At 45.1% G+C, this 18,916-nt stretch overlaps 1 protein-coding gene across 2 annotated transcripts; it reads right to left on the bottom strand.

Moving 5' to 3' along the window:
- Positions 1-1,430: 1,430 nt before the first annotated feature.
- Positions 1,431-18,368, bottom strand: NARS1 (asparaginyl-tRNA synthetase 1). Of its 2 annotated transcripts, none has more exons than XM_014483241.2 (15): positions 18,137-18,368; positions 16,703-16,782; positions 14,463-14,528; positions 14,270-14,362; positions 14,098-14,187; positions 13,107-13,185; positions 12,023-12,093; positions 10,547-10,633; positions 8,835-9,056; positions 8,530-8,729; positions 7,978-8,113; positions 5,913-6,026; positions 3,733-3,864; positions 3,314-3,445; positions 1,431-2,564 (listed from the first exon to the last, which is right to left on the bottom strand). In XM_014483241.2, exons 1-15 carry the CDS (start codon positions 18,177-18,179, stop codon positions 2,433-2,435), a joined length of 1,677 nt encoding a protein of 558 aa, XP_014338727.2. In that variant the 5' UTR covers positions 18,180-18,368; the 3' UTR covers positions 1,431-2,432. The 2 variants fall into 2 exon arrangements, with proteins under 2 accessions (XP_014338727.2, XP_005910632.2); XM_005910570.3 differs by having other exon boundaries at positions 16,703-16,785.
- Positions 18,369-18,916: the final 548 nt, after the last annotated feature.

Raw genomic sequence — 18,916 nt, forward strand, 5'->3', positions numbered from 1 at the left:
CTCACCTGCGCAGGCTTTTAAAAAATATGCTGGGACTTTCTTGGTAGTCCAGTGGCTAAGACTCCATGCTCCTAAGGCAGGGGGCCCGGGTTCAATTCCCGGTTGGGGAACTACATCCTATATGCCAGAGCTAAGACTCAGCACAGCCAAATACATAAATAAAAATAAACATTAAAAAAAAAAAGTCCTGGGTCCATCCTGAAATTCAGATTCTACTGGTCTGGGATGAGGCCGGAGCACCAGTATGGTCACGGTCCCAAGTGACCTCCGTATGTATGACGGTTGCTTCTGATAGTCATATTACTCAACACTAAACGAGAAATTCTGGGGACTTCCCCGGTGGTCCAGTGGCTAAGACTCCCCACTCCCAATGCAGGGGGCCCAGGCTCGCCCCCGGCTAGGAACTAGATCCCACGTGCCACAGCTGAGAGTTCGCGTGCCACTAACACCTGCCACAGCCACGTCAACGAACAGCAGACTTTTAGAAAATGCTAGAGGCCGCCGGATGGGAGCAGTCGGGTGGCCAGGAACGGCTGCAGGACATTGACCAAAACGGAGAGCTTAGTATGGGGTTGGCCAAAAAGCTTGTTCAGGTTTTTCTGCACCATCTCATGGAAAAACCTGAACAAGCTTTTTGGCCAACCCAATACTGAAGTCATTTGAATTGCTGTGAAGACTAACCTCCCACCCGTCTCCAAAACTTGCAACAGGTCAGCTACACAAGTACCCATGGTGCAGGGGGTTGCTGGTGTGAGAATCACACGACAGGGAGAGGTTATGGGCCATGAGACAAGTCCTACCAGAGCAGGGACTCAGAACCCGGGTGTCTGTGAGGTGGACGCTTGGCGGGGACGTGCTGGGGTGTGGCGCTTGGGTCACAGTGACAACCAGAGCGAAGGGAACGTGAGCCCACGTGCCTAAGGTTTGCTGCTTGGACTCCTGGTTTGATGTCACCTTGACCCCCTATCCCCACCTAGTCCCACTGCTTTCTGTCAGTATTTAAGATGCTTGACCAATGTATACAATTAAAATGTATGAGTCTAATCTCCTCACCTAAATTCTGATCAAGTGAATTGCCTAGTTGAATCCAATTAAAGCTCATTCACATTCTAACCAGTATTTCTTATTTAAAGATAGAGGCCAAATATACTACAAACGCACCCATTTACATCTGTCATTTCACTTAACTGCAAAATAAGATACACTCTAATGTGTCCAGAAACACAAAAAGGATTATAAAAGCAATGAAACTAGCACCCACATCTAATTTTAAAAACACCTTCCTTTTCCTTACCATGTATTTAGTAACACCTACTAAATTCAGTAGTATCTAATTTCACACATACAAATCATGAAAAGTATTTTAAAAATACAAAAGGCACGAATTAATGTGAAAGAGACATTCAGCTTTAAAAAATTAAGTCAGCAAAGAGTTTTTACATGTGTCCATTTATTGATTGCTAGGAACAGAGTTTACTGAGAATACACTGACATGCATTTGAGGGGAGAAATTAACCAAACCCGAAAGGAAGCCATTCAGTAAGCCTGAGAGTTAATAAGGTAGGAGAAATTAGATCTAAAGACACAGTATGTGGGGTGACACCAACCACCACGGAGGGCTGTCCTTAAGATGCCAGCTGCAAATGCTTTGGGAACTTCTCTGTTCTGAATTACTGTGGAACTACCAGGAGAGAGAGATCACCCTGCCTCTTTAAACTAATCCGAGAAAGAAAGCTGTTCACTGATGTGCCAAAAAACTTGCTGTCACTTTCAACTGTTTAAGGTAATTCCATTTTTACAAATTCCTCCACACCAATTTGTATGCTTTAGCATAAGCAGCTATGAGATTTAGGAAAGATTCACAACGGATGCAAAAGATTGTAGTCATATCATTCCTGTATCTACTGATTTAGGCTCTGTTCTAATACTAGCAGATTTTTACAGCATATTGTCAATTTTTCCCCAAGGTGTTGAACTCATTGATACGATAAAGTGGTAGAAATTAAAAGAATTCCATTTATACTTAAAAGGACAGAGAGATTAAATTACTGGAATGTCTCAGATCATAATTTAAAATTATTTAATGATATATGTGGTATATACAACATAAAGATTGTAACCTAAAGGTGGATAAAGCGCTGAGACATACTCCTAACTGCAAAGCTACATGCCACAGTTTCTCCCAAACTTTGTAATGGGTATTTTTTCCTTAAAATGATAACATCAATGTTACTTGATATTCAAAATGTTTTGAACTGCTTTCTGTGGTAGCAGGAATAAAAAAGAGAAAACAGAAACGGATATACCCCAGTGGAATTAAAAAAAAAAAAAGCGGGGGGAAGATTTTGGCTTCTTTTTTTTTTTTAAGAGGCAGTCTGTTCCTTCCATGAACCGTGTTCTCTCCTTAAAGCTCTGGGGGTTGGGGGGACCGATCATGGCTTGCAGCGCTGGACAAACCGAGGGTACAAACACACATCTCGGATGTGGTATCTGTCCAGAATCCAGGTTAAGAATCGTTCCAAGCCCAGGCCATAGCCGCCATGTGGACACGTGCCATATTTTCTCTGTTAGAGAAAGAGACAGAGGAGTAAAGGCTTAGTTTACAATTTTGTCTAAAATAGTGAAAATTTTCTGCTGTAAAATGAGTCAGCTTATTGTGGTAAAGGGATCAACCCTTGGACTTCCCCGGGGATCCAGTGGTTAAGAATCTGCCTGCCAATGCTGGGGACACAGGTTCGATCCCTGGTCCGGGAAGATCCCACGTGCTCAGGAGCAGCTAAGCCCGGGCACCGCAACTACTGCGGCCCGCACACCCTAGAGCCCGCGTTCCACCACAGTGAGAAGCCTGTGCCCCGCAACCATGACCAGCGCAGCCAAAAACAAACAAGGGATTCGACCCTTAAGCTACACTCCTTCATGGACCACATGGGAAAAAATACTTGGATATGAAAAATAAACCAGGGATTTAACACCCTAGAAAGAAAAGATTTCACACTTCAAATTAAGCTAATGTCTGTTTATCAGAAGAAAAGGAACAACTAGATATTAGTAGGATCTGATGACACATTTTTAAAAACTCAGTAGCAACGAGCAAGGCCAGCAGTTAACAGGTTTTCAAATTAAGTTAACATATTAGTGGCCAAAAACAAAACCCGCAATGCTCACATGCCACATTATTAAAACCACGAGACTGAATACAGCTCCTTCACATGCTAAGGTACCACCCTGAATTCTTCTCTTTTGACGATTTCAATTTAAACAGAACTATTATGTTGAAAAAACGTTAAAGGGTTTATTTAATAAAAGTTTTTACCTGATCCGTGTACCAGTAATAGGGAGTGGGATCAATCCCTTCTCTTTTGTAACCTGCCAGGATCTCTTCATTATCCCAGATACGCATGGAGCCACCCACGATCTCACCAACATTGGGCATTAACACGTCGACCTTTCAGAATGAGTAAATAAAACACAGTTACGACCAGGCTCTCAGTCATGGCACTGCTCTAGAGTTTGAATGGAAATCACTAAAAGCGTCTGATGATCGTGCCAAACGCAAATATGACTCAAATGCCGTAATCCAACAAGGCAGGTTAAACACCATCAGAGCGCAGAAAACACTTCCTGAAATGCTGGAGATTTATAATAAAATATCTGCTATGAGCTGTGTCTTATTCCAACGCCCCCGCCCCCCAACATTCAGAAGCAAAATCACTATGTGAATCCTAGACTGACAGATTCGGTGAGCCGGGGGTCCTCGGGACAGCGCTGCATGTAGAAGGACTTGATCTCCACGGGAAAGCGACACAGCAAGATGGGCTCATTGATGGTGTCCGTCATCAGTCTCTCTGGAGCTTCCGGGATGTCCTGAGGTTAGACAGGGGCTTCATGAACATCTAGACCTCGAAAGGCGCCCTGGCAGAAGCAGCTCTCTGATCCAGCGGCAGTCCGTCATCTTACTCACCCAACAGAGCCCAGAACACACGTCCACCCATAACCCATGACCACGCGGGTGTAAGGGACCATCTCTGTAAGCAGATCTGCCTCTTCCTGTATTACATCTGTGCCACGTCGCACGAGGAATACACACACACACACACACACACACACAGGGATGATATACTGCTCCATTATCCCTTTCCAATGGCCAGTTTTATCTGGGTCTGAAGCAAACGCAGTCCACCCAGTCCCATAAGGTGTAAGATAATCAGCAAATGCTTCACAATGTCATTGATCTATACACACACACTATGTTATTAATAACACCAATCTTTAAACTCCCCTGTTATCTCCGCTCCTTTCCTGTTACAATAAATCTGCATGCCTTCAACAGTCCTAAGACACAGCTGTAAGACAAATAATCAGTGTCGAATTTATAAGTGTAACCACACCTGCAGTAGTTAGCCAAGAGAGGTTAGATGATGATGAATCAAGTTAATCTGTTTTCTGCTCACGCATCCTTCAGTAAACCACACATAAATTCAAGTGCAAACTGAAAAAACTCATCCTGGTAAAAACTGATTGGAAAGAATGGGGCAAGACTGACTGATTTAAGGCTAAGCACTGAGGGCGCTCCCCCGTCGGCGGGCACAGTGGTTTGCAAGCTCTGGCCCTGGAGCCCTGCGCCCTCTACAGTCCAGAGAGGAAATGAGCGGTGAGCGGGAGAGCTCTTCACATGCGAACTGCAGGAAAAGGGTCTCACTGCTTGTCCCAGGGGCTGGAGACCTCTGCTCTATCCTAGCCCCCTCCTGTGCGTGGGATGCCGCTGACGCGGAGAGGAAATGCTGACAGGCTCGGAGGACTGCCTGCTGGGCCCTGAGCTCAATAAGTCCTCTGACTTTACAAGCGGACGTTACCTCCAAGGCAGAGACAGGGAATCAGACAGCGGGGTCGCTGGCCTCTGTTACTCAGCAGCGAGGACAGAGGTGGGACTGAAGCCCACCTGGGGGGCTCGCGTTCTTTCCACTCAATCCCACCAGCTTGCTGTACTAGGTGGTGACAGCGCTCAGGTTTTCAGCACAGAATCTGGTTTTACACAACGTCAACCGAACTCATGAAACAAAGTAATTTATATAAGCTTAGTACACTGTCCTAATTCCTTTCTAAAAATGAAACAAAAATCACACATTTCCTTTGTAAAACAGATTTGCAAATACTACGTAAGGAGCGGTTAAATGCACAAGGAGGCGGGTTTGGAATTGTGTTGATAACCTGTTCGCACACACAGTGCTGGGAGGGTGCTCCCGGGCAAGACAGACATGCTCCCTGTATCTGGGGCGCTGGGCCACCTTCACCATCAAAGCCTTCTCTCCTGGTTTTACACTTTAACCAGTGTCTATTTTCTTCTTTGAACCTCCTTCATACGAAGGAGTTTTAACTCACTGTTATGGAGGAAGGAAGTATTCTTGCCTGGGCAATCCCATGGACAGAGGAGCCTGGCAGGAAGAGTCCATGGGGAAGCAGAGAGTCAGACATGACTGAGTGACTAACACTTTCACTTTTTATCCTTTTTGAAAGAGTCAGTTACTTTCTCCAGAAAACCAAGACAAGCATACACACATGCCAACACTTTGCACGTGACTTCAAAGTTCACAACGTTCTGAAGGGTCCTGCCAGTCTAGAGAATTACAACCAGAGCTAGTCAGAACAAGGGCTTACGGGAGAGGAATGAGACAAAGGATGGGTGCGAAGGCTACAAACTGGGTAATATGTACTGATGACCCCAGAAAAGGCACTGCCCCAAGGACCACGCGATACCTACTGAGCCATGGATGCTCAAATAAGCCCAGGAAGGAGGGTCTGTGGTTATCATTTATTTAACAAGCAGACGCCTCCTACATTGCTGGTGACCGGAAGCAGCAATCCACTGAAGCATGAGGCTCCCTTTGACACAGTGACTACAGAGGAATTTGTACCTCTCCAAATTCATAGAAAGTTCCGTCTTCTTTCTTTATGTTGTGTTCTTTCAGCCACACAATCGCATCTGAATAGTTCATCCGTTTGAAAGGCCGTTTAGGGGGCTTAAAATTCTACAGTAGAAAGGAAAAACATGGTGTATATAAAGAAACCATTCACACGAACATTTCAAGAGATATTTACCGTTATCATCAGATATTACTTCATGAACGCCAGGACTTGTTCATTGATGCTGGCAGCAGAGGAGCAGAAGCATAAAGGGAGGGGTGGATGTGTTCATGTTTATATTTTGAGGATAATGTGTGTACATTTCTTGGTACTACAGGAACGCACTATTTAGTAATTAATTCAAGGGAAACATACCTCCTTGCTAATACTTTTAATAGTTTGGATCAGATAATAAGTCCTCTTAGAAGCGTTACACTTTGTGTACTGTTGATTTAGGTCTCATTTTTAATTGAACATTAAGGGAATTTTAATCCTAACTCTGCCAATATCTTTATCTAGAGGCTTGTTGCCCTTTTTGTCTTCTCTGAAATTTTTGTCGCCAAGAAAGGCTGAATTACATTCTTTTTCCTTCCAGATTGAGCTGGTGCAGTGCATTCTTATTTATCAAAATACTCATAGCTTTGGGACTTTGAAAAGATAAATATTCATGATGTGTGAAACAGTATGATACATAACTGTTATGATCTTAATTATATAAAAATAGATGCTTAGTTGTGAACACACACACCTAAGAACTAGAAGGGCTTATCAAACAGTAAACTGCTTGTGATTACGAATGACTTTGTTTTCTGCATCTGGAGTGTTTTTGGTTTCCTGTTATGCCATGTTAACTTTTAAGAAATAAAAGCTATTTTTAAACCTTAAAAAAAATTCTTTCAGACTTAAAAGCAACTTGGGGAATTCTCTGGCAGTCCAGTGGTTAGGACTCTGCATTTCCACTGCCAAGCATCCAGCTGGAACTAAGATCCCACAAGCCATGCAGTGCGGTCAAACATCCCCTCCCCAAAACTGGACATCCCTAAAAATGGAAAACACATACCAACTTTCTATGTAAGTTAAAATACTACGAAATTATTGGCAATGACCAGTATCCAATTTTAGTCTTTAAAATATCAGTCTGGAAATGGGTGAAGGGGATCAAAAAATACAAACTTCCAGGTAACAAAAGAGGTTAAGTCCCAACAGGATGTGATGGATGACATGGTGACTATAATCAGTAATACTATATTATAAATCCCAAAGTTGATAGGAAAGGATCTTGAAAGGTTGCATCACAAGAAAAAAGCTGTAACTAGGTGTGGCGTGGGGTCATCTTCTATTTTTTAAAATCTTATTTATTTTTGGCTGCGCTGGGTCTGCGTTGCGGTGTGCAGGCTTCTCACTGTGGGGCTTCTCTGGGGGGCACAGGCCTAGCGCTGGGTCTGCGTTGTGGTGTGCAGCTTCTCACTGTGGGGCTTCTCTGGGGGGCACAGGCCTAGCGCTGGGTCTGCGTTGCGGTGTGCAGCTTCTCACTGTGGGGCTTCTCTGGGGGGCACAGGCCTAGCGCTGGGTCTGCGTTGCGGTGTGCAGCTTCTCACTGTGGGGCTTCTCTGGGGGGCACAGGCCTAGCGCTGGGTCTGCGTTGTGGTGTGCAGCTTCTCACTGTGGGGCTTCGCTTGGGGGCACAGGCCCAGCGCACGTGGCCTCCAGTAGTTGTGGTGTGCAGGCCCAGTGGCCCTGAGGCACATGCAACCCTCCCAGGCTGGGGATCGAATCCGCGTTCCCTGCGCTGGCAGATGGGCCCTCAACCACTGGACCACCAGGGAAGCCCCGTTTTCTAATATATACGTATATATATACCAAGGCATTAGGGTGTACACCTGAAAGTAATATGTTACATATCAATTATAATTCAAAAAACCAGTCATTTATTTCAAAGCTTACCGAGCTATTAAATCTGTAAAAATGGAGAATGTGGACCCCAAGCTATTAAATCTGTAAAAATCGAGAACATGGACCTTGCTGCCTTCTAAAACAGAACCCTCATTTCATGTCTCCAAACAACAGCAGGCCTACCGGGTTGAGGTCGCGCACTATGTTTCCTGCGGGTGATTTCAGGACTCTATCGACCACGTCACACACCAAGTCCTCCAGGCGGTTCAGGAGCTCCTCGAAGGTCAGGAAAGGACACTCGGCTTCCACGTGAGTGTATCTGAGGAACACGACACTAGCTCAGAGCCACCCTTCTTTCCACTAAGTTTCTCTAGAGCAAGGATCTTAACGCTGGGAAACTGTCCAGAAAAGTAAAACTCCCACCGTGCTAGTCAACTCCCAATTCTGCAAATCAGTTTTAGCTCACCCGACTTCCTTTCCCCCTTCTTAGTGATTTCTTGTTTATTCCCCAACACATAAAGGATCAAGAGAGAGCAAATTAACAGACCTTCGTGAGCTACGAGGTAGAACTTCTTGGACAGTTTCCATTAATTCATTCAAGTACCCTTTATAAAACCTCTTAATACTTCAGAGGTTTTTACACAGACTGTCATTTACCTCCATGAAGATTGCTTCTCTGAACGTGTTTTCTCAGAAAACAAAATTTAAAACGAAAGCAAAAAGACAACCGCATACTCAGCCAGGTGCCTTCGTGTTCTGGACTGTTCTGCCCTGTATGACTGTGCGATGCAAAAGACGTCCCCCAGAGCTGGAATGCAGGTCTCCAGGTAGAGCTGAGAGGACTGCGTCAGATACGCCTCTTCCCCAAAATAGTCGAGCTTGAAGAGCGTGGCGCCGCCTTCCACCTGTGTTTGCACCAACGTTGGAGGAGTGATCTGCGCCAACAAGCAGGAAAGGGGTAGACAGGCCTCCTGTGAGCACCAGGCTCAAGGGCACACACGCGAAGGGCGTCGTCTGCAGGGACGACCGCGCGCACTTACTTCGTGGTACCCCCTGTCGAAGAAGTGGTCTCTGAAGCACCTGGTGATCACGGAGCGCGCCTTCAGGATTTTGGACATGTTCTCCCCGCGGATCATCATGTGTCTGTTGTTGAGCTGGACGTCCACGTCGGACTCCTCATTGATCAAGTTGTCAGCACCTCCGGCGGGGGCCAACCCGATCAGCTCCCAGAAGTCGCAGCTCAGCTCGTGGCCCCCCGGAGCCTAGTTTTAAACAGGGCGGGGAGGAAGAGAGGGAGGGAGAAGGAGACAGAAAGTGTACAGGACGAGGGGGCCTCACTCGTGGCAACATTTTCAGTAAGCTTATATTTCTAAGAAGCTATCTTTACCAGCCTACCCTTCTAAACACAAAGACCCAGTAATTGAATTTCATATTGACAGATTTAATATTTCTTTCAGAGTAATGCACTCACACACACACACTGTTTAAAAAACAGAAAAGCACAAGCTAGAAAATAAACTATAATCCCATGACCTGGAGTAACCACTAACTACTGTCAACATTTTAGATCTTTCCAACCTCTGCCCAATAATTCAAAAGTAACGTAACACCCACATCGAAAACTTCCTTAAACACCAAGGTTTTACTAAAAGACGTTTCTCTCTGGAACGTATAGATAGTAGAAATTCCAACCCTCCCTAATACCCCCATCAAAAGCCTTGTATGTAGAAGCCACACAATGTGGAATATATAGCCATCTCGGTGCCCAACACTGGCAGCAAGAAACACCAAGACAGCCGCTCCACTGTGCAATCGCATTACTTACCAGGCAAGTCCAGTCACCCCGAACCAGATATTCACTAGTACAGGTTCCTTACAGGGACTCTGGGAGTCTTTTTTACCAGTGTTTCTAGTCTCTTGGTAGGACCCCATGGGCTCCCTCTGCTGCTTAATATGTCATCTTTGTTTTCTATCCCAGGAACCAATCCCACCACAATTGTTACTTGAACAATAATTACCAACAAGTAGCTCTTAACTCGGAGAAGGCGATGGCACCCCACTCCAATACCCTTGCCTGGAAAATCCCATGGACCGAGGAGCCTGGTGGGCTGCAGTCCATGGGGTCGCTAAGAGTCAGATACGACTGAGCGACTTCACTTTCACTTTTCACTTTCATGCATTGGAGAAGGCAATGGCAACCCACTCCAGTGTTCTTGCCTGGAGAATCCCAGGGACGGGGGAGCCTGGTAGGCTGCCGTCTATGGGGTCACACAGAGTCGGACACGACTGAAGCGACTTAGCAGTAGCAGCAGCTCTTAACTGGTACTAGGTGACGTGTGTGTTGGCTGGGGAACAAACAATTCTGACTGTCCGAGTTATATTTAAGTTTTTTTTTTTAAGAGCCTTTCAAATTCTATTTTAAGAGTTTCAAATTTAGATTACTGTTCTTTCCTGAAACACTTCCAGTAGATGAAATTTTTATTTTCACCTAGCTGAGAAATTATTCACATATAAACAGCAAGTTATTCTCGCCCTTGAAGATTATTCAGTAATTCTTTAGGCTGAAAATCACTGAGATTGTTACATCATACAAGCTGTACAGCACACATATTTCACTGGAAAAGAAGAAGGCACTCTAAAGTTAGCAAGGGCATCACATCTTTATATCTATAATGCTAAATTCCAAAAAAAAACCCAGACACTGGAAAGCAACAAGCATACCACTCTTCTCTCAGAAACTCCACACACTCACCTGCTTGCCCTTTGGGGTAAGATTCAGCATTCCATACACTGCGACACTGCTCTCAGTGGACAAGACAACGCCATTGTAACACTGACACTACGAAAAGATCAAGTTCAAATTTAGCTGCTCACATTTATAGTAAAATATTCTACCACACAGAAAGCAAAGGGGGTTATTTATAAACAAGATATCTAGTCCAAAACTAGTAAAATAAAAGACGGCCATTCAACCAAACATTCATCTGTACGTAGATACACACACACGTGCACGCACCCCACGTGCACGTGCATACACGTATGTGCACACATCCTATGTGTACGTGCATACATATGTGTGCACACATTAGTCCACATCTCTCTTAAAAAGTGAAGAACTTTATAAGGGAGGGATAGGCCATCAACACCTGAATCCACTAATCATAAGGACGACTGGAATGATGTGATTCATGGTGTGATGTGATTGAAAGAAGACAGCTATGTCCATGAAGTAGTTCTATCAAGAAGACTTGAATATGATCAGACCTAACCTCCAGCTTGTAAGAAACAAAAAGGATAGAGGAACATTTACACCTTAGGATGCAATCGACCAATCCAGAATGTGACAAGTCCTACAGGACAAATGACCCAGTTCTTTCCAATAATTGCATGGGGGAATGCAGTGGAGAAAAGAAAATGAAAGGGGAGAACTGCTATAGATTGAGAGAGATTTCAGAGACATTATCAACTAAAGGCAACATGTAGCTCTTGTTCCAATCCTCATTCAAACTAACCAACTGTAAAAAGACATTATGTATCAATTGGGAGAATGTGACTGGATATTTTTTTTTTTGGAGGGTGTGATAATGGTAGTCTGGTTATATTAAAAATATTTCTTCCTGGGGAAGCATATGCAAGTATGTTTACATGAAATATGATGTATGGGAAATAAAAGGGGGTGGAGAATAAACCAGAATTGGCAATATGTTAATTATCAAAGATTTAATGTGTATCCCTCCCAAATCCCTATGTTGAAACCCTTTCCTGCCACATGATGCTGTTAGGAGGTGGGGCCTTTGAGAGGTAGTTAGGATTACATCAGGGCATGAGGGTGGAACCTTCATGAATGGGATGAATGCTTTCCCTTCTCTGCAAGCTGAGGATGTGGATACAACAGGAAGTGGGCAGTCTGCAACCGGGAAGAGGGCCCTCACCAGAACCTGACCACGCCAGCATCCTGATCTGGACTTCCAACCACTAGAACCGTGAGAAATAAACTTCTGTTGTTACCACGCCCCAGTTTATGGCACTCAGTCACAGCAGCTTAACTAAGACATTACTGAGGCTGAGAGAGAAGCCTGGGAGGTTTCCTCCTGCTGTTCCATTTTTGAGATGTTTGAAATTTCCCACAACAACAGTTCCAGATGCCCAAATTCCCTAAACTAACAATAAAGGAACCTATTGAAAAAAATCAAACATTCAGCCATCGTAAATATGAAAAAATGTTTACCAGATCATCTGACAGGACACACTGGAGAAAACCCGTACCGTCCCGCAACACCAGAAACATTAAATTCTTTCCTAAAAACGACAAAGAGGACATTTAGCCGGAATGTTCTTGAGGCACCTGAAAGCACTTTCTCATAATTTAATCGTTTATGAAGGAACTGCCAAGTTTAAATGCGGAAAATTCAAACCTCCTACGGGGCCTCGTTCCTTTGAAGTAGTGTCACTACTCAGTATCTGGAAAAGTATTTCACCTTCTTCACTGTATTTTCAAACCCTATGTGAGCCTCCTGACCCACAGCATCAGGGGAAAGCAAGGCCGAAGACATGGCAGTCGAGGGGCTGAGTCTCCTTCACCCCCGAGTCCCCTGCAACAGCCAGCACAGCGTGTCCCCTGGAGGGGGCACACACGGCCACACGGAATCACTCGTGGCTTTTTATGCCCCGTTTCTTTTTTTATGAAGGATTTGATAACCACTTAAAATAAAAGACATGCAAAAGCATAATAATAATGAAAAGAGAAAGCAAAACATCAGGACCAAGTATAAATATGCTAATCATAAACCAGCACGAACCCCAGTGAAGCTTCGGATCTGGCTCTGCACTTTCTGTAGGCAACCCCTGCTTTCCATTACATAATGCAGTGCAGCTCAGCAAACACTTCCTGGATACCTCCTGATCACTGATCCAGGATCAGTGGATACAACTGATTGTATCCAGTACAGTTAAGCAACATTTAAATTTTTAAACTTTCAATAGTTGTACTAAAAGAATGACCTTAGGATATAAATCACTGTTTCCTTTAAAGAGCTAGCATTCCCAAACAAAAATACCCTTAAGTAAATGCTTTTTCTTATGTTCTTCATTTAAGACTAGGGATATGGAAAAAAAATTTTATACTACATGCCATTTTATTTCTTGATTTGTCTAAATATTTATATTGAAAAGAATGAATCTTTTCTTAAACTAGTTTATGTGCCTTTTTTAAAAATATAAATTTATTTAATTGGAAGCTAATTACTTGACAATATTGTACTAGGAATATTGAAAATTAAAGAGAGAGAGAAAAGTACAACTCTGCCAGTTACCTTGCCTACGCAGCCTGTGGACCCAGCCAAACACCTTTATCCTTTGGCCTCTATATCCTTTTAGTTCCCGAATCTTCACCTGTCAAGTTAAAGTAAATAACGTTTGACCCAGCATGTCATTCATCACATACCAACTTTGTCACGAATATCGGATGGGTGGCAGCAAAGTGTTAAAAAGCCACACGTGACGTAAAACTGCAGATAGCCACTCCACCGCAGGTCAGAGCCAGAAAATCTCACCACACCAGAGGGGTTAAAAACAAAAATCCAAGTCTTCTTCCTCTTAGTGCAGAACTGGCTGTGCGAAACACCCAGAACTTCAGATATTGCTACATAAAGTCAATGAGTCAATAAAATTCATGGCAGCAACAACCCTAGTCCATGCAGAGCCCCTTCCCTGACCTCCCGGACCCTCCTGCCACCCTGGGAGGTGGATGCTTCCAAGGCTGGCTTTTCATCCGGGGGATGGAGGGGAACGGCGAGGGGAGGAAGGGTCTGGCGGGTGTGGCCAAGCACACAGCTCCCTCACTAAGGAAGCAGGAAAAACACAACAATTCAGCAGCAATAACAACTGTTCTCTTCTAGAAAGAACAAAAATATAATCCAATTAAAAAAAAATCACGAAAAACTTTTTCTCTTAAGAGGTCATGAGAATCATGGATTTCAACCTCTTCCTTTTATGGTGAGGAAACTGCCCCCAGGAAGGGTAAAATCACTTGACTGAGACCCACAGCCCACCAGGCCCAGATGCCAGGGCTGCCAGCTTTCAGTGGGGACAGAATGTGTTCAACACAGAGATCACTCAATTTTATTAAAAAGTGAGCCCCACAAGGACCAGACTCACAACTCTCCAGCACTACTGCTCTCTCTTCCTTCTGAAAGAAAAGACAAAGAGTGCAAAGACCAGAGCAGGCAGCACGCTCCTCAGACACAGAAAGGAACAGTGTGACCCGGGGGCCCACCATATGTGAACAACACGCATCACACTTACACATTTCGGCTCTGGAAGACTTGGGTCATTTTTAATGGTAATCTTCTTTGCTTCTTCCAGGTTCTTCTCTCTTCGCAAATTGTCTTCTGCCTAGTTTTAGTAAGTGGGCAATCTGTTAACATGGCATCTGGTGTCCCAAACTGAAAAACGGTCACAGAGCACCACTGCTCACCTCTTTCTTCTCCCGGGACTCACTCTTCATCTGCTCCCTGTGCCACAGCTTCCTAATGTTCTTCATCTGGGACTTAGAAATAACATCCCACCTCTGGAGAGATAAATAGACATTTAGTGTTTTCCAGACCTCTGTATTCTAATGAAAATTTCTTCACAAAATCAAATCCTATAAAGTTCTGGGTTTACCTTACCTCATTTTCTTTTTGTGAATCTACGTAAATGGTAGGAAAGGGTTCTTTTCCAACTGTCATCAAAGCCTTGGGGAAGGGAGAAAAAGGACATTCCTTTAACATCATGCAATGTTTAAAATTAAGGTAACACCTGACTCACGAGGTAACTTCCATCACCTAGAACATCACCAAGAGCCCAGAAGAAAACACGAAGACCCCACCAGCCAAAAGTCAATGCTGATAGAAGGCACGGCTGAACATACTAAGACTGTAGTAGACCATCCTCTCCTGAGCAATCCTAGCGATGTCATGTTACACAGTAATGTAGTTCCCCACACTCGTGAACAAGAAGCAACAGATCTGAAGAGGCCACAGGGACCAGCAGGAAGTATGCTGACAACTGAAGGGACAGCCGACAGCAGAGGCCAACTGCAGAGCAGCTCCAGATGGTTAATCCTCACGAAGGATCCAGGCAAGTCATTTCAGAAACTCTCAACAACATAATGGTCAGGGACGCAGAAGGCTAAGTTTCATTTAACTGGAAAAATTCCTATGTGTAGAATATGTACCCCTTTTCAACCTTTCCAGATATACTGGAACATATCTGATATCACTGTATCATTTAATATCTTATAGTTTATATTCTTTTCTAAAAAATTTGATGGTTGGAAGCATGTAAAAAATAAGTATTTTATTAATTGCTTCAAGTATTCCTTCAAATCTGCTCCTAAATTATCATCAATCAAGAAACGTAATGAGTTGTTGTCTCTAGTATAACATCTGAAGCTTATGAAATCTGACCTTTTCTAAAGATGTAGCTTCCAAACCTGAAAAATACTTTTCTTCTTGATTGAACAGCAGTCTCAACTCAATTACTGCTAAAGAGGAGGAGGGAACCTGGATCTTTTGGAAACATCCAACAGAGTTCAGCTTCTTCTTTTAACAATCAGACTTTGTAAAGATGTTTGTAAATCACTAAGAGTTGATTTACTACCTGATAATCTGTACTGATTCTTTCTTTGCTATCACACATTGAAAGGACCCAAGAGTAATTCTCCAAATCAGACCGGCACACTTTTTGCTAACAGCATGCATTCATCTAAACACTACTGTCAGTTCTGGGGAATCACCCCAACAATCTGAAATGAGAGTCTTTCTGCTAAGGTTTAAAACCAGTAAGATTCGTGTTTGACACACCAAAACATAATCAGAGTATGAGCTAAAAGAGGAGCCGATGGTCCTAGGACAGGAACACTTGATAATGACCTAAACAAATGCTGTAACACAGCTCACAAGGGGGACTGGCCAGCCACGGATACACAGGAAAGTCAGGGCAGTGCTCGCCCTGGTGCCGGGCACTATCCAGCTTCCTTCTGTAGCAGCTGTGGCCATTCCAGTCAACAGACAAGGCCACAGATACCTCCAGAGGGATGGCTTCCTGGCCCTACATGGTAACCTAATACAATCAGATACCTACGTCCTAAGTCCAAGCTTCTGAAGAACTCATCTGCACTGTATTTGGCCTTTCATGTAAGTTGGCTTAGAGAACATGCTAAACTTACTGATGGATTCTACTATCCTGAGAAACAATAATTTACTGTTAAATTAGCATCCCAGCTTTAGGCTCCAGACTCATGCAATCCTGAGAGCCTGTTCTGAGGAATGGGTCCCCTTCCTAGTACTGATATAAATCAGGTTCCTGAACCTCAAGGTTCAAGGTCACACCTGGATTCAAGTGGTAAATTCACCAAGAGAACTCTGAGGAGTCCGTCTGGAAGAAATGTTTGGAATAAACTCAGTATGACTATGGGAAGATAACTTTTATTTCTACAAGAATTAAAAGACTGATCATTTGACTCATTGGAGAGAAAAATTCCAAGATGCAATGCTGATGGTAATGAAGAAAAGAAGACACCTATTAAAAATATTCAAGGGGAATTCCCTGATAATCCAGAGGTTAGGGACTTGGTGTTTTCACTGCCAAAGGCCTGGCTTCAATCCCTGGCCGGAGAACTAAAAATCCCACAAGCCTCAAGGCGTATGCCCCCCCACCCCTCTGAAAAAGGAAGTTCAAATAACTTTAGGCATACAGCATCTAATACCCTTAAAGCTACATACCTGTATACACCCCTTACTTGCCCTTTTCGGCAAGTTCTCTTCAAATCTAGTGCTTGAGATAAGACTCCTGACAAGTCATATAACAACTGGCAGGAGTCATTAGTAAATACAAAGTCGTTTTCCTAATGAGGAAGAGGCACTACCTTAAGGCCTGTTTTAAAAGGTTTCTCCTTGGTTCCATCACCAGTAACATCATTTCCCTCTCGGTCGGAGACATACAGTTCTGCTGTTTTACAAAAAAAGAATAAGTTACTCATTTGGTCAATAATTACCAGTCACCTCATACTGCAGCTACTTTATCCATTCTTTATCTTTGTAAACAGAACACGTATCTGATCAGTGAAAATTATCAAACTGCAGGGACTTCCCTGGAGAAGGCAATGGCACCCCAGTCCAGTACTCTTGCCTGGAAAATCCCATGGACCGAGGAGCCTGGTAGGCTGCAGTCCATGGGGTCGCGAAGAGTCGGACACGACTGAGCGACTTCACTTTCACTTTCGTGCACTGGAGAAGGAAATGGCAACCCACTCCAGTGTTCTTGCCTGGAGAATCCCAGGGACCGGGGAGCCTGTTGGGCTGCCATCTATGGGGTCGCACAGAGTCGGACGCGACTGCCGCACTTAGCAGCAGCAGGGACTTCCCTGCCGGTCCAGTGGTAACGACTGTACGCTGCCAATGCGCGAGGTGCGGGTTCCGTCCCGGGATCCCTGAGATCCCACAGCCATGCTCGCAGCCAAAAGATACTTAGATTTTCTTTAATTAAAAAAATGTATCAAAGTCCAAAAGAAATTTTATCAGTTTATTTCCCCACTCCCCTCTCCAAGGACATCCATTCGGTAAGAAGAGACTGATCAAATTTAGCTTTTCAAAATGAACTCTGATCGTTTTCCTTTGTGATACTGCTTCTACTTGAATCCCAACAACAGAGCAAGGGCTTTGTAGTTGGCCAGACTGTCCGACTGGGACGTTGCACTTTAACAGCCAGGGACCCTGGAGAGTTCACTTAACCTTTCTGGGCTTGTTTCTGAGCCTGTAAAATGAGGGAAACGATACCCATATCTTAAAGTACTGAGGATGAAATATATAAATCGGATATCCTGGTGCCAGAGCACAGAAAATCAAAATAAACATCAGTTTCCTCTGGCCTTTAAAGAAAACCAAAAGTTCCGAAGGTAAACGAATTGCACAAGGGCCTCACAACTGTGAGCGGGCAGAGACATCACTTCGGATCTCCTACACGCTTCTCCTTTGCCTACTGCACCAGATGGCCTCCCCAGGCCCTCCCCACATAAACGAGGGTGAGCGAGACAGGCATTCTCGAGTCGTCTCCTGAGGGTCACTCGGAAGACGCACACCCTCGGGGGGCGGCCCTGAGGTCTGGCCGGGCCTCTCAGCGGAATCACGGGCTTTCCTTCAGCGGGGCCGCGCGGGGAGCCTGCGGCGCCCGGGAGAAGCCCGGCCCGGCCCGCCCGCCTCCACCCGCGCCCAGCGCTGAGAGCTGTACTCGGCAGGAACGCGGGGGCGGCCCGCGGCAGGGGCGCCACTCACACCGCACCCCCGACGCCGGCCTCACTCACCGAGCACCATCCCTGCGGCCGCCCTGACCACCTCCAAGGACATCGCCGCCAACACGCAGCCACCTAGCCTCCCCGCGGAGCGCGCCGGCAGCCTCCTCAACACGAAGATTGCATCATCGAACGTCGCGCAGAAGCCGTCGCCGTAAGTCACCCCAGCGTCGCGGCTCCATTGGTTACGGGTGGTTACGGAGCTAGGGCGCGCGGCGCCGCAGCCGCCATCTTCGGTTCAGGCAGAGGCAACTTCCGGTTCCGGCGCCGCCTCCGGGCTACCCCCTCCCTTCCGGCTGCGCTGGAGACTCGAGGCGCAGAAGTCCCGCCAGGGGTCTCCTTGGCCCGAGACACCCCGGGCAGCGCTGTAGTCCCAGTACCTCCGGCCTCCATCTCCCCAACTTCCCTGCTGAGTCTCCTAGTTCCGCCCCACCCCTACCCCTGTTGTGGGCGCGGTCAGGCCCTCCTGGAAACCAGACCCAGGGGTTCATCCCAGATCCTCAGATCCTGGAGTGGAATTTATGTCGTCATCAAATTAATGACGATCCACGTCGTCATCAGCCGCGAGCTGGGGCGGAGGTAGGGGTGAGGGGCAGAGCTAGGGGTAGTCCTGTCTCCCATTCATTGCCTACCTTGAACATGAAGACGCTTTAACTTTCTAGCTTCATTGAGTTTAGGAATGTAATTCTGTGTCACTTGGATTATAGTGTGTATTTTTTTAAATTATCTTAAATTGGAGGATAATTGCTTTACAACGTTGTGTTGGTTTCTGCCCTACATCAGTCTGAATCA

This window comes from Bos mutus, chromosome 24 (genome assembly GCF_027580195.1).
Source record: "Bos mutus isolate GX-2022 chromosome 24, NWIPB_WYAK_1.1, whole genome shotgun sequence".
NCBI classification, from domain to species: domain Eukaryota; kingdom Metazoa; phylum Chordata; class Mammalia; order Artiodactyla; family Bovidae; genus Bos; species Bos mutus.

Coding starts and splice junctions, on each gene's coding strand:
- NARS1 (XM_005910570.3), bottom strand. CDS start 18,179: ATGTCCTTGGAGGTGGTCAGGGCGGCCGCAGGGATGGTGCTCG. Junction 14,188..14,269: donor AGTCCCGGGAGAAGAAAGAG/GTGAGCAGTGGT, acceptor TACTAAAACTAG/GCAGAAGACAATTTGCGAAG. Junction 12,094..13,106: donor CCACAGGCTGCGTAGGCAAG/GTAACTGGCAGA, acceptor TGTCGTTTTTAG/GAAAGAATTTAATGTTTCTG.